We start from the raw sequence: 15,648 nt of genomic DNA, 5'->3' as shown, positions 1-15,648 counted from the left end.
AGACTGGGAAAACTGTAGACCGAGGCTACAAGAAGGAAATGAGACAGAAATAGAGGAAGAAGAGTGGGAAGGAAGGAAATGGGAGAGGAGGGAAAAGGAGGGGAGGGAAGGGGATGGATGGGAAGGGAAGTTGTACCAAGAACCCAAGAGCTTGAGTGCTACTAACCTTGAAGCAGAGGGCAATATTAAGTGACATGAAAAGTAGCGCAATAACTAAGTGCCAAACCCAAGAGATTTCTGAAATTCGGTTTCTGACTATGAGTTTACCCCAGGACCAAACGCTTTGGGGTATTAAGTGGATAGTTACTTTAAGACACCCGGAGTAACTGTCACAAAAGAGGGGCCCGCCTCTTGTTCCTGCGAGGAAAGTAGTGTTCTGCACAAAAGAAAGCTGGGAAAGAAAAGTTTCGCCCTATGAAGAGACCTCGCCTCACTTAGTCGGCGCGCTCAAGTGTGGGAGCTAAAGCCCAGAAAGCAGGAGGCGGGTTCCCTGCTCCACTCCGTGGAGGCTCGGTCGAGCCCGGAGTGCAGAATGCCACGCAGGGCGCCCGGTTTGCGCTCGCTTGCAGGCATTTCACTGCCTGTTCTTGCCTGTGGGGGCATCTCTTGCCCCTGCTCAGAGAGCCTTCCCACTCCCGCCTCCCCAGCACCCTAGGCTGTGTCGGCTCCGCACCACAGGCTCCCACCGAAGCCCTGGGGAGATTAGAGTTCGGGGCTAGAGCTCTGGAGACCGTCGACTGGCTGGGTCGTTTCGGCCCAGTCTTTGAACCTGTTTTCTCGTTGAGAATGAAAGGACACCAAAGGGCAACTCCCTAGTTCTTTCCGAGTTAGGTCCTCTTCTCTCGCATCCCCGCTTTCCGCCCGCACCCTGCTTGGCCGTCTTACTTTCAGAGAGTAGGCTCCTTACCCACAGAGGCGGCCTGAGTCTCCACGCAGAGCCACAGAGCAACAGCTAGCAGCGCCTTGCTCTCCATCCTGCACCTCGCGCTGGGCACAGAGCCCAGTTCTCAGGCACGGACTCTTTCTCGGTCCCTGGACCCGCAAAAAAGTCACAGAAGCAATACGCGACCCGCAGCGCAGAACGGGGGGGGGGTGTGGAGAGCGCGGGGCAGGGGCGCCCTAGCTCCAGCCACAGCTGCAGAGGTATCTGCGGACACTGGCCAGTCAGGTTATCCCGGCTGCGGGACGCAATCTGAGCTTTCTGTCCTGCCAGGTAGCGTCCCGCGCGACCTACACTCTCTTGGGGTCCCGAGGACTCAGGGTAGAGCGAGAGCGCCGGCTAAACACTAGAGCACAGGGGCGGGGCCACTGCTGGGAGGGGCGGGGACTCCCCGCGTCCGGCCACACCCCTCCCTGGATACCAGGTTTGGATTTCCCGGTTTCCCACACCCACTCCCCCACTAGCCCGGAACTGTACCCGTCGGCAAGTCGCCGTTGGGAGAAAAACTGGATGCAGCTCGGTTCCTGGTGGAAGTAAAATGCAGCCAGTAACGGGTTCTGAGACACTTGCTGTCTCCAGGAACCTGGGAAGCATCACCGAAGCACAAGGCCCACTGCGCCCTCCTTAGGCGCCTTCCAAGTGCAGGTCTGAGATCGCTGCTGTAGCTAAGTGTCTCAAGGGACCCAGAATCCGCGGCAGGTTGGAGCATATGAACATCGGACCTAGAAGTATTAAGGGCACCTACTTGGCAGTGAGTTGGCCAGAACTTGGGAGTTTTGTTTTTACGGTGCTTTGGCCAGCTGAGCCATAGTTTTAAAATTTCCCGTTGAATGCCTTAATTAGATAGGCGCTTATCCAATTCCAACGTCCCTACTGTTTTCTCATCCATCGGGCAACTTCAAATCTGAAGTTACCTGCTTAGCTCTAGAAGACATTTTGTCTGGGGACTCCTGCCTGACTCTGTCCAAAAAATAAAACCTACAGCGCAAGACCCAGGGAGCTGGCGGTGACCAGGAACCCCGGGCAGTTGCAGAGCAATGAGCACTGGCCCTTGTTCTGCAGCTACTAGAACACTTTGTTTGGTCCACCTGGTTCCATGACCACGGTCCCCTAGGGTACCTTTGGCCGAGCCTTTTTCAGAGCTGATCTTTCAGTCACGATACTCTTCAGCGGAAGAGAAACAGGCATTTCTCTGATGGAGTGTCTCTGCAGTACCGAAGGGGCAAGCGGTCTCTGGGAGAACAAACCTACTTTCTCCATCTATGTAGACTTCACGTAGCGATTGTAAAGGAGCTGTGGTTCCTTCATGACCACTTTTATTCCTAGATTTCTTTCCCTTCCTTCCACACCTCGGAAGCGACAACAAATAACCTGTAACATCTTTCATTCCCGACTCTAACCAAATGCTTTTATAATGACAGGCTAAAGGACAGTCCTTCAGCAGGATAAAGAGATAAGATTATTATTTCTGTTCTAATCCAAGCTACATTAACGTAACATTAATGCACATTAATGCACAAATATGCAATTAATGTAACATGATACTTTTCTTTTTTTTTTTTTTAAGAGGGGAGAAACAGTTGCCCTTTTATATGAATGTGCATTAGCCAGAAGTATTGTGCTAGAAGCAGGTGCCAAGCCCGGGAGATTTTGTTGTTGTTGTTTCTTTGTTTCTTTGTTTCCCATGTTCACAGTAAAAAAAAAATGTTTCAACACTCAGTTAATTCTTCATGGTGGAATTATGCTAGAAAAACATGAAGATGCTTGGTGTGGGTATCTTCCTTCAGTGGAGACATGCAAATTCTGTACACGTATAGTTTGCTATGTATTGCATTCTTTGTTCACAAATGGAAACTCCATATGAAGGCTGTTTGGAGCCTTCCCTGTTTTCCCTTTACAGTGCACCCATGGAGAACATTTTCAAGGCTCTGGTCCCTTCTTCTTAATGGTGTTCTGCTGTGCAGGTGTGCTTTTATCTGAGACATGTTTATTTGTGAACAAGGTAGAACACCGAAGGGAACTTCTCTTCCTGGACAGTAAAGCAAACGACCTAAAACAAACCTCAGAAAATGATCAAAGAATGGCTGTGTCAGATTTGGGTAAAGGAAGTGAAGGTGGATTCTGGCTTGGACAAGGTAGGTTTTCTCCCTCACGGTCCCCAAATAAGACTTCTCTAGAAACCTTATTTACTATTCTGGATACTTCCTCTTCCATGTTTTACTTAAGAAGATAGTGTCTCCTCTAATACAAACCAGAACCCGCAGGCCCATGGTAATAGCCCCCTTTAGAAGTCTTAGAGGAAATGAGGCATCTTTGATGGCTAGGGGACCCAAATTTGACAGAATCCTAGTGAAGTCAGTCCACCATGTTCCCTCCCTCACACACTGAGAAATGTTTTTGCGTCCCTTAGAAGACAAGAAAGGGAGGAACAAGTTCTGTTTTAAAAGGAAGAAGGAAAGAAAGCGGAAAACACAGAGGGAAGGATAGGGGAATGGTTCGTTTCTGGAGTTGCTGCATAAGCATAAAACCCCAAGTTTGAGCTTCCAGACTCGTGTTTAAAAAGGCAGGCGTGGTGCCAGGCTTATTATCTCAGTGCCTAGGAAACAGAGATACAATGAGCCCCGATTCCCCTTCTCATTCCCCACCCCAAGACTAGATGAATTAGCTGATGACCCTCAGGCCAGTGGGAAACACTGTCTCAAAGCAGAAACTCTTGAGAAATGATAGTCAAAGTTTACCTCTGGCAAGATGAGCCACCCCCATCAACACTGGGTCTCCACACATCATGAGTGGGTACACACGTGCGCATGCACAAGCATGTACACACACACACACACACACACACACACACACACACACACACACACACACACAATTGTCCAATAACACTCCCTATTTGGATACACAATAGGAAACGTCATAAGAAGTACCCAGAAAAATCACTCTGTACAGATTCCAACATTTAGAAAGTGCTTGCCGCAAAGATAGGTGGAAGAGAAGAAATATTTGCTTGTTACATATTTTTCCAAGAAATCACTTCCACGACTGAAATGTGACAAGCTATTTTTTTTTCTTGTGTCTGCTGTGGTTTCAAGCATTGCCATTAGTCAGTTACATATTTGCATGACACTTCTTTATGTTTACTTCGTTTAATTGCTTTCCCATGTTTTCGTGTGCTGGGACTCAACGGAGCACAGGACTACCTTGCCAGCTGTCGGCTGGGTTTATAGCCCATTCACGCTTGCAGCTGTTGCACTCTGCAAGTTCTCGAGCACTGTCTTCATCAGACTTCTGCTTCTCCCCAAGCTTAGTTCACTCCCTGTGCGGCTTACACTTTGCACTTAGAGCATACATTTTATGTACGAAGAAAGGAAGACTCAGCTACTTGTCTCACAGGTTTCATAACAGCTCAATTCTTATCTTACAGTGTAATAAGCATTTTAAGGACATGCCATCTTTCTTGTGAGACAGACAAAATGTCTCTTCATCACTTGCTACCTGTAAAGGAAAAATGTTGGTACCAGGGACTTATGCACCCATGTGCCTACCACCAAACACTTTCCTGTAGTTACTTGGAACGTTTTCAAAACCAAAAAAGATTAATTAGACATTTTAAAGTAAAGATGGAGAGATGGCTCAGCATTCAGGATGCTTGCTGCTCTTCTACGAGACCCTAGTTTTGTTCCCAGCATCCACACCAGGGAGCTCACAGCCCAGGTGTCACTGCAACTCCAGGGAATTTGTTGCCATGGTTTCCATGGGAAAACACATACATCCCCCCACATATACAAATAATAAAATAAATGTTTCTTTAACAATGCATATAAGAGATACGGGGAGCTTAAACAACTGAAAATCCACATAGCACCAGATAAGGATGCCGGAAAATGTAAAAGTAGCCAGCGTTTGGACAGACATAGTTCTAAAAGCTGAGCTTCATTCTTGCCTCATCCTTAAGATAGTCCACAGGGGTAGCAAGCACTATTAACAATCATGGAGGGAAAGCAAAAATTATTCTCTGTGTAAGAACATGGCCCCCTCCCTTCTCAATGCTGTGCAAAAGACGTGCCATACCAGTTTTCTAACATCAAATATATATTTTTTCAAAAAACTGTTTTAGATTGATTTATTTTTACGTGTGTATTTTGCCTTCGCGTACATATGTGACTGGTGTTCTCAGAGGTCAGAAGAGGGTGTCGGATCCCCTAGAGTTACAGATGTGAGCTGCTATGTGGGTGGTGCTGGAAACTGAACCCAGGACTTTTGTAAGGAAAAGTGTCCTTAACAACTGAACCATCTACCCGGCTCCATCAAGCATCTTTTCTCACTATCAGAATATTGAAAGTCAAGACATTGTGCATTTAAAATTAATATCAAAATAAATGCATTTAGGAACACTCTTTACATGGCAGGCATTTTTCTTCATTGATCTTGTTTACTGCTCAAACTAACCGAGTAGAAAATGCACTGTATAATCTCATAGAATGGGGGAAGGCATTTAGAAGGCTTAAGTAGCTTTCCAATATCCCACCGTTCTAAGTTGCTGAATAAGATTTTTTAAATAGATGTTAAGCATTCAAGACCTTTAAGCTCATAGTTTCTTATAGATGACTGACCTCACGCAAGGATAAGGCTAAGTGAATTGAATCCGTGCCTCCGACTTCCTCTTACCTGCCTGTAAGCTTTTCTGTTGCTGCAATAAAGCACCATGACCAAGGAAACCTAGAGAAAAGACTTTGAGTTTACTGTTTCAAAGGGTTGAGAGTCTGTTAGGGTGGCCAGGCCTGATGGCAGGAGCAGGAATCTGAGGGCTCACCAGGTCAAACACAAGCAGGAAGCAGAGGGAGAATGAGGGAGTAGGTGAAGCTTTATACTCACCAAGCCCCACCCTGGTAACAACTTCCTCCAGCAAGGCTGCACCTCTTAACCTCCCTCCACCTACTGTGGCCTAAGCATCCAGCTATCTGAGTCTATGGAGGACGTTCATGTCCAAATCACTATGTTTCCCTTAAACGATCCATTTTCCTAGAAAGACGGTAGACTGAGAGTGACTTAGGGGCGGGACTCTGAGATGCTGGACCCAGAAAGAAAGGCAAGTCATAGGGCTGCCTCCACCCCGGAAATATTCATGTCAGCTCTTCCTTTCCTACTTAGCCTTCAAATCACCAGTCTTCCCCAGTAGCAGAAGAGCAATCTCTAGCAGACTTTGTGCATTTCTTTTCTGCAAAAACAAAACAAAACAAAACAAAAACAACAACAAAAACGTCGTTTGTCCTCCTGGATATCTTTAACATCCAGCTGAAATGTGAAACCCAAGTAATGTCTAGCCTTTTTTCTTTTCTTTTCTTTTTTCTTCTCTTCTTTTTTATTTCTTAAAGCTATCAGGTCTTCAAAGGACTAAACCTACCCAGAGATAACGTCTATATTCTAAGCAGCAACAGTAATTAATCTCTGCCCAGAGTGTCCTCAGCATCCTCCACCTCACGGTTACCTGTAAGGACAGGGTTTGTCACATCCATCTTGCTCACTTCCCTTATAAGGCGCCATACACACTCAGAGATGAATTGCACACTGTGAGTTGAATGTGAAATGTCCCCCATGAGGTCCAAGTGTTTGAACACTTGGTCCTAAGCTGGTGACACTATTTGGGAACACTGTAGAGCCTGTAGGAGGTGGAGCCTCACTTGAGAAAGTAGATTACTAGCTTGGGATCTCAGCCCGTCCCCACTTCCTATTCTTTTCTTCCTAATGCAATGTGTGCAGCCAGGGTCATGCTCCTGCCGCCATGCCTCCCTTGCTATGAAAGACTATATCTCCTCGACACTGTAAGCCACAATAAACCTTTTCTCCCATAAATTCATGCAGGGGTGTGCAAAAACGTCAGGTAAAGGACACGCAGCAATGTGAAAGCAACTAAGACACTCTGCTATCCTGCAATAGTATTTACGTTTTTACAGAATAAAGATGATGTTCTGCAGTAACGTTGCTTCCCCTGCATTGTTACTCAATGGTGGCAGAAAGTTTTATGTTCCTTGTCTCTAAATTTACTTACTCTCCAGAATTTCCAAAATGTTGGCACACAGTCCCTCGAGGCACAAATAAAAATTCTCTTTGCACAGTGTCTCTGAACATTCATTGCTAACATCTCACTGCCTTCGTGCACGTGATAAGCCAATCAACTCATTGGGGAATGCCTCCCAGAGAGACATGCTCAAAGTGAAAAACACGGCTCTGGATGTAGTTGATAATCAGCCAGAAGTAGGTCAGGCTGGGTCTCGGCAGATGAAAAGCCCCAGGGAGTCGTTTCACGCGTCTGACTACATAACATAAATAGAAGTTCCAGATGCAGAGTCCACAAGCCTAGTAGGAAAATGCTGCATCAAAAGTTCTGGACGGGAAAAAATGGTCTTTGGCATGTACGTTTCACCTCTACGTTTCCTCCTCCTAACAAAACTTGACTTGCTTCTCTGGAAAGCTTCCTACTGCCTGGGGAAGGTTTCTGAAGGAGAAGAGGTTATCCTTCAGCCTCTTTCCTCAAATGTAGCTGCCTCTTCTCAGTCCTCACATGGCCCAGTGTGTCCTCAGCATTCACACACTCTCTATGGGCCTTGGAATTGCACCTTAGTTGAGGTGCGTGCAAGGAAGAGCCCTGGTCAGTCGTCCTCATCAGCTTTGACCATAAAACACAATATGGACAAGTTCATCAGAACCACCATATACGAGCTGCCCATGCATGATTCAGCATTGCCAGGGCATAAATTTCATTTTTTTTGAGGTGTATGTACCCATCCAGCCAATGTCCCTTGCTGGCTTTGACTTATAGCTCAACCATAAGGACGGGATTCACCAGAGACGTCTTGCTCATCCACCTTAGGCTTCAGGCACCACATTCCTGTGTCTTTATCTTCGGTATGCAGATAGCCTGTAAGCCAAGCTGGCCAACTCTTGAGTCCTCCCACAGCTCCAAGTTCTAACCTCCGATCCTTTCTGGACATCCTTGTGGGTGATTCCCTCTGGTTGCTTAAACCCAGAATGTCCAAAGCAGAGTTCTTTGGCTCTTTCCACCTTCACTTTTCCTTCACCCTTCTCCAGCTTGGTGTTTTTCTAGAGCGCCAGGCTTGCTGAGGAAGCGACTTTCCCTACAAAGTGGCCACACCCTCCCCTAACTTGCTCTTTGTTTTTGTTTTGAGACAGAGTCTCAGTTCTGACCCTGCTGGAACTCGCTCCTTAAACTAGGCTGGCCTTGAACTCACAGAGATCCACCTGCCTCTGCCTCCCTTGTGCTGGGATTAAAGGCATAGGTCACCACACCCAGCCCTAGTTTACTTTTTAACAGCAAGATACTGGAGATTTATCTACACAAACACCAGAAATTTAGGCTTTAAAAGTAATAGGTGCTAGGTACACCATTGCTGGTTTTATACTAGTTCATTAGATAGCTGTTGTGTTGTTTTGTTTTAAATGTATTCAATTATTTATGATTTATTGGATGATCTATTTATTAATGTTAATTCAAAGCTTCCCTATTCTGGCTACAGGTCAAGATTTCTTAGGCTGTAGCACTTTTTAAAAACACCTGTTCCTGTTACCTTTCTACATTTAAATTAAAATCTCCAGGGAGAAAGCCAGCTGGAGAGTTTTGTTTGCTCCTTTGCTTTCTAACATGACTCTACGACATCACATAAAATTCTTGTTCCCGAGATGATCCTTCTAAAACTTGGATGTGGAAACACAAGCCTTCCAGGATTGTTTTAGTCATTGGTGCTAGAAGATCAGAGAACATTCTAATAAGTATCAAAAAAAAACTATGTGAGATGTTTTTCAAATGTAACTCTTAAGAAGAAAATTGTTTATTCTTTGAGTCAGGCAGAATCATTGATTCTTTTAAATAGTATCCACTCCCTAAAAATCTATTTGATTTAATCTGAGCCCTGAGTGGATTTAAATGTGTCTGCCGGGCTTCAGGACAGCTCTCCAGCAAAACTCACTGCAGTCGGATCTGAAAGCATCTTCAAATGCTTCACATTCCTGCTCAGTATTTGACAGCACAGAATGTTCCCAGTTCCCACTAAAAAAAAAAAATGTTAAGGAAGTACAAGTTGGAAATCAACAGTCTGGAAACACCAATACATTCTTGATAGAAAATTACAGCTTCCCTCACACAGGAGATAAGACTTCGGTGGTTATAAAAGTAACTCTTCAGCTTTTTTTCCCCCTGCTCTTTTTCTTATTAAATTCTGTTATGACAGAAAGAACTGCTTGAGAGACGGCGTGGGAGGAAGACACTAAAACTGAGTCTTGGGAAAGATAAATCATGGAAATTGGTTTCTCTGATCCGCAGGCAGGGCTGAGCACAGTGTAAGATGTGCGTGTCCCGCCCTCTCTGGCTTTTAACCTCCAGAGTCAAATGCCAATCAAGTGGGGGCAGTAGGCAGAGGCAGCATTCACAGGTAGTTAAGATTCTTCAGGGTCTACAATAAAGACTCCAAACTATAGCCCTCTCTAAAATGAGCTTGCATTTGAAAAGATTAAAAGCGTCTGTGTTTGCTTGCGTATAGATTACACACTAAATATTTACCCATCCCAATCTGACAGTGAAAAAAAACATAGTTTAAAGTTTTTTCAAGAATCACTTACTATGTTCAATACATATGAGAATAGAAAGAAAATCTTAACAAACACGAAACATAATTACTCCTAAAAACCAGGATAGAAGATGAGAAAGTAGAAAGGATTTTGTTTAATAGCTATATTATTTTATATTTTAAAAGTACTTTTGCTGATAATTTAAAATATAATGTATTAAACTTGTGATGATAAACCTCGAATTTTTAAAAAGGCACAAAAAGCCATCTACTTCTCTCTGGAGGGGCCTTTGTGAGCCTTTCATTTACACAAGGGGCTGAGGGAGTGTGAAGTGACAAGCTTGCCTGTCCTCTGCAGGTGTGTTTGGCCAACCCACCACTCACATCACATTTATCCACATGTAGTCCATAAAAAAAAAATCATAAATTTTGTTCATAAACAACACTATGGTTTTTTTTTTTTTTTTTGCAATTTTCACTGTAACTAGAAAATTACATTGTTCTCAAGAAGAACTTTCTGGATGACTCACTCCACGTTGCAGTGTTAAAAGGCTAGGCTAGACACAGCATCAAAGGGTCTAGATGTGGTTCTGTTGCATATTCTTGGCTTTACCATAGATTTAAGGGTTTTTACAAGGCACAGTCATGACCGCAAAGAAGTCCCAACTCCCTACTCCCTTTCTTTTTCTTTCATTTCTCCTCACAAGAGCACTGTGGGGCTCAGAACTTCAAGCATCCTTGACAGGAAGCATTGCTGGTAGGTGGAAGAACCAGAATCGCAGCCACATTTTCTTGCATTCACAAGCCCAAGCCTTAAGTGGAAATAAAATGCATGGAGCAACTGAGAAATCCGAACACTAACTGGCTATCTGTCAGAGTTGGTGATACTCCTGCCTACATAATTCTTTGCAAAACTCTGTCATTCTATAATTCCTCTTGAGATTTCATACAGTTAGTCAAGATCCACGTCTGCCAATCTCCTAGAGATGAAGATATCTCTGTCTTGGACTTCTGCCGAAACTAATGTGGTACAACACCCTTGAGTTTTTATGAGTTCTGCCATTTAATTGAAAGATCTTCTGAGGAAATTGTAGGTGTTCCTGATATACTCTCTGCCTCTGTTGTCCAGTATTTCCCAGAACTTAAACCTCACTGGCAGCCTCTCCAATGTTGCAATTCTTTTGCTCACAACCTCTTCAATAGTCCCTATGACTACCTCACTTCTCAAAGTCTTAGCCTCTTCTGAACATCCCATTAGAGGACCGCACCAGCAAGCAAAAGCACTTGCTATGAAAGTGACTCACTTGTAGATTCCAAAGCCCATCTTAGCTCTCTATTACTGATTAACAAATTACTCCCAAGTTCAGAGGCAGAGAGAATATCAGGAACACCTACAATTTCCTCAGAAGATCTTTCAATTAAATGGCAGAACTTGTAAAAACTCAAGGGTGTTGTACCACATTAGTTTCGGCAGAAGTTCAAGACAGAGATATCTTTAAGCATTCATTCTCTTGGCATTTCTGCGGACCGGTAGGATAGAGCAGTTAGTTTCCTTGGGTGGCTCTGGTTTAGGGGTCACATGGACTAGGCTGTTGTCAGCAAGCAATGCAGTCATGTGACAGCACAACCTGCATCTGAGCGTGCCTCTAGGGTGACTCCCTCACATGGACACCAGCAGGACTCAATGCTCACTGAATGCTGGGAGTGTCCATTGTGTTACTCATGACCCTCATGACTTGAGAATTGGCTTCCCGAGAGCAAGTGACCCAACCTACCAAGGTAGAAGCTACAAAGCCATTTGTGGTCTAGAATGTCAAGTTATACACTGTCTTGTCCACAACAAACATCCCCATGTTTCTTCACAGGCCAGCATTCTTCAGAGTAGGAGGATACTAAGAGCATGGCAAGGGGCTGGTCATTGATGGTCATCTTGTACATTTTCTCATTAGTGTATTGCTGTTTTCCACCTCCAAATGTTGACCCTGCTCTGAGAGATTTATTCTGAGGTATTTTTTTTTATTTTATGACTTCTTTATGGACTTTTTGGGAGCTTCATATCGTGCAGCCCAGTTCCCATTTCCCCCATCATCCCTTCATCCCGGCTGTGCATAAGGAAACAAATCAAAGTAAGCAAGCAAGTGATGTGGGATCTCCCTCTGTATGCTGTGAATGTTTTATTACCATTGGTGGATAAAGAAACTGCTTTGGCCAATGGCTTAGCAGAGTAAAGCCAGGAGGAAAATCTGAACAGAGATATAGAGATAGAGAGAGAAAGTAGGTGGAGTCAGGGAGAAGCCATGAAGTTGCCCAAGAAGCAAGAGATAACAAACCACGAGCCTCATATTAAAATATGTAATAATAGAAATGGGTTGATTTAAGATTCAAGAGCTGGCTAGAAATATGATAGAGTCATCTGCCAAACAGTGTTGTAATTAATATAGCTTCTGTGTGATTATTCGGGTCTGGGTGGTTGGGAAATGAATGCACAGTCCCTGATTACAAGCAAGTGAACAAAAGCAAAAGAAGATAAACCAAAACCAAAAGAAAAATACAACACCAGAAAACTCTCTTTGCTCCTCCTTCTTTCCTCCTCCAACACTTCTTTGTTTACCCTGGTAGCAATGGAGGCTTCAGTGTGCCGTATAGCATACCTCTTTTTTCCCATCAGTTTTACTGCAAAAAAATCAGTTTTTTGCAGTGAGTCACCGGTCTGGTTCAAGGCCTCTGGTTTCTGGTCAACCACCATCACAGGGGCCCTGACCCTAACTCCTGTGGGTTATCTTGTGGCTACCGTGAGTCTTGGAGATCTTGCAGGTATTGTTACACAGGACCAGTCCCTTCACCAGCTCCAGCAGGTCCTCAGTGGGGTAGATGCTAGGGTGGGTCAGCCCAAGGCCCCACTATGGGCCTGGATAGTAGCCAAGCTGGTAAGATCGGGACCCTGAAGTCACCCACCTAAGGTGAGTGGGTGGAGTCAGTTACCGTACATGCATGCCCTCAGGGTCGGTTCATCCTGGCCTGTGGTGAGGGGTATGGGCCATCTTTCCAGTGTGCAGATTCTGAGGTATTTTGTTCTTTGAGGCCATTATAAAGAGTTCTATTTTTGTAAGCTTCACTTACAAAAATAAATATACTGTTTATTACTGTTATTATAATGAGGTTTTAGGTCCTTGTCATCTGTGCTTTTGATAAACTCAAATATAGATTCTTCTTGGGTGTTGTTGTAGGTTAGTTAAGATTTTTCTATATAGATAATCATGTCAGGAATTAAAAAAAAATTTACCCCCTTCCAATCTATGTGTACTTTAGTTGTTGGTTTGTTGATTGTTTACTAGTCTGGAGGCGGTGTAACCTGGGGGTAATGGAGCCATCAAATGAGTCAGGCTAAGGTCTCATGCAAGAGCCAACTTTATTCAGAGCATCAGACGATTTATACTCTGAGGGTTGAGAGTCACGTGAGTAAAGTGTCCAATCACAAGGACAAGCCACAGGCGGCAAAAACATGCTTTCCCATGGAGACATCTAAACAAATATCAATATCCAGTTGTGATGGAAAGCTGAAATAAACTCACTCCTGTCCGAGGAACTTGGGAGGGGCACGAGAGCATAATCCGAGAATAATTCTGTGTTTTGAAGAAGCTGAGGACAAAAGACTATTGTTTACTTAGTGTTTTTCTCCCAGCACTCAGAATTCGCTTCACACGACTCCATGTGGACTGTCTCCCGACAGTGGCCTGTGCTCTTTCTCTAACATGGCGTTGAAGAGTGGTGAAAGGTATGTGGAGCCTTGAAAGGAGGCGCACGGCCTCTCTTCATGAAGTGTGCAGTTGGAGGTCTTCACAGATGCTTTCTATTAGACTAGAAGGTTCACTCCTAGTCCCAATTAATCAAGAGTCATGAATTCTAAATTTTCTAAATTTTACCAAATGCCTTTTCTCCACATATTAAAATAACCATAAACACTTACTGTTTTTTACTGTTATATCATATTACTAGTCTATCATATTAACATTTTTCATATTAATTTATAATATTATATCATATACACCTAACCTTACATTCCTGTTCTAAGTCATGCTTAGTTGTGATATGCTTTGTTTTCTACATACGAATATATTTTATCTGCCAATATTTTATAAAGAGTATACTTTAAATCTGTGTTTCTGTGTCTATATACATATATAGGTATGTATGTATGTGTATATGTATATATGCGTGTGTATGTATGTATATGTGTATGTATGTATGTATGTATGTATGTGTGTATGTACAGGATGTCATGGTTTGCTTTCCTTCTATTACTGTGATAAAAGACCAGGAGCTTAAGCAGCTTGGGGAGGAGAGGGGTTTTTGGCTTTCAGGTTACAGTCCATTACCAGGGGAAGCCAGGGCAGGAACTCTGGATGGGACACTCCAGGCAGGAACTGAAGCAAAGAGAGTAGAAGAATCCTTGTTTATGGCTTGATTCCCACAGCTTGTTCAGCTTGCTTTGTCTTTACCACCCAGGGCCACCTACCCAGGGGTGGCACTGTGCCCGACGGGCTGGGCACTCCCACATCAATCACTAATCATAGAAGTGCCCTGCAGACAACAGGATGGAGGCATGTCGGCAACTGAGGTTCCTATTTCCAAATAACCTAGCTTGGGTCAAACTGACAAAGAACCAGCCAGGACAAACAACACGGGTGTCTGAACATTTACATGTGTGCACGAGAGTGCTCCTGTGTCACAGAACACATGGAAGTCACACAAAGACTTTGATTTTGTCTGGGACAGGACTTCTTGTTGCTCATCACTGTGGATGCCAGGCTATGGCCCACAGTCCTCTGGGGTGACTTTGTCTCAGTCTCCCATGGCACCTGTAGGAACACCCTGGGGCTCCAGATGCCTCTCCTGGGTTCTGAGGACCAGACCTCACATCTTCCTGCTTTCTCAGCAAGAGCTTTACCCACTGAGCTGCATCCTAGCCCTTATTAAGAATTTAACATCCATTTCACGTGGAACGTCTCTTTTTATAGTTTTCTGGCTCTGTTTCTGTTATCATGGTAGTGGCAGCCTCATACAATCAGATGGAGAGCACCCCACTTCTCTGTGTTCTGATTCATATATGTTTACAGAGAAATTATACTGTTGCCTTGCATCTTCTTCAAAATCATTTTGGATGGAGAAAAGAATATATGTGAATATAGGTGACATAAGATGGACCTAAATTGATAATTACCCGGGAAAAGCCATAGGTATGCAAAAATTATCATTGTTTTCTCTCTTCTTAATATCTGAAATTTTCAATTTTAAAGTATTTTATTTAAAAAAAACAAACAAACCAGCATCCTTTCCACAGCATCTCTCATGCTTTACAATCAGTATTCTAGAAGAGCAAGAAGTCCCAAATTTTCATCAAGGACAGAAGCAGAAGCTTAGACACTCAGAATTCAGAGGTCTGTTTTTTAAGGTGAGCCTAGCTTTTGATTAGTACAGGAAATGGCCATAAAGAGATTTTGTAAAAGTTTGATTGACACGCTGGCCAGGGTGGCATTGAGTGATGACTCTCTAAATCTCTGAATGTGAGCCCAGCATAAATGGGCTCTGGTTCCAGTTTTTCTTTCCAGGCAAATATAAATTGCCTTCTAGATATATTAGAGAATCCTATAATGTTCTGGGCCTTAAAAAACTGAGACTTTACAAATTATTATGAGTCCCTATGTACAATAATATTCCCATCAACCTAAACAAAAAGTTTAAAAGCCTTTTTGAAAACCATACTGCCCATTAGCATCCAAATATGTATTAAAGGGGAGTTAGGACCCTTACCCTCAGCATTCAGTAGGCAGAGCCCAGAGAACTAAAAGTTCAGGGTGATCATAGCCTATCTAATCAGTTCAAGCCAGCTTGAGATAACCTATCTCCAAAACCAAGGGCCAGAGATGGACCTTACTGGTAGCATGCTTGCCTAGGATGGTCAAGGTCAAAGATCCAACTCCCAACATCAGAGAAGCAGGGAAAGGAGAAATTAAGGTAAGTTGATTGTAGCTTCACTTCAAAGGTAGAATTTATAATGATCTTAATTTCTTGACCTTTTCTTCAGTGTAGCAGGTTTGGTATTATCTGCCATGTGATACGACC

General features: G+C 43.8%; 1 protein-coding gene across 1 annotated transcript in view; it reads right to left on the bottom strand.

Moving 5' to 3' along the window:
* Kdr (kinase insert domain receptor) overlaps positions 1–1,235 on the bottom strand; it is a 43,984-nt gene extending 42,749 nt beyond the window's left edge. Inside the window, exon 1 of the mRNA XM_038329156.1 lies at positions 908–1,235. Coding sequence (XP_038185084.1) covers positions 908–974 — 67 coding nt within the window. The 5' untranslated portion in view covers positions 975–1,235. The remainder of the gene's footprint in view (positions 1–907) is intronic.
* Between the last annotated feature and the right edge of the window lie 14,413 nt (positions 1,236–15,648).

This window comes from Arvicola amphibius, chromosome 1 (genome assembly GCF_903992535.2).
Source record: "Arvicola amphibius chromosome 1, mArvAmp1.2, whole genome shotgun sequence".
NCBI classification, from domain to species: Eukaryota; Metazoa; Chordata; class Mammalia; order Rodentia; family Cricetidae; genus Arvicola; species Arvicola amphibius.
This window is presented reverse-complemented; position numbering and strand designations above follow the sequence as displayed.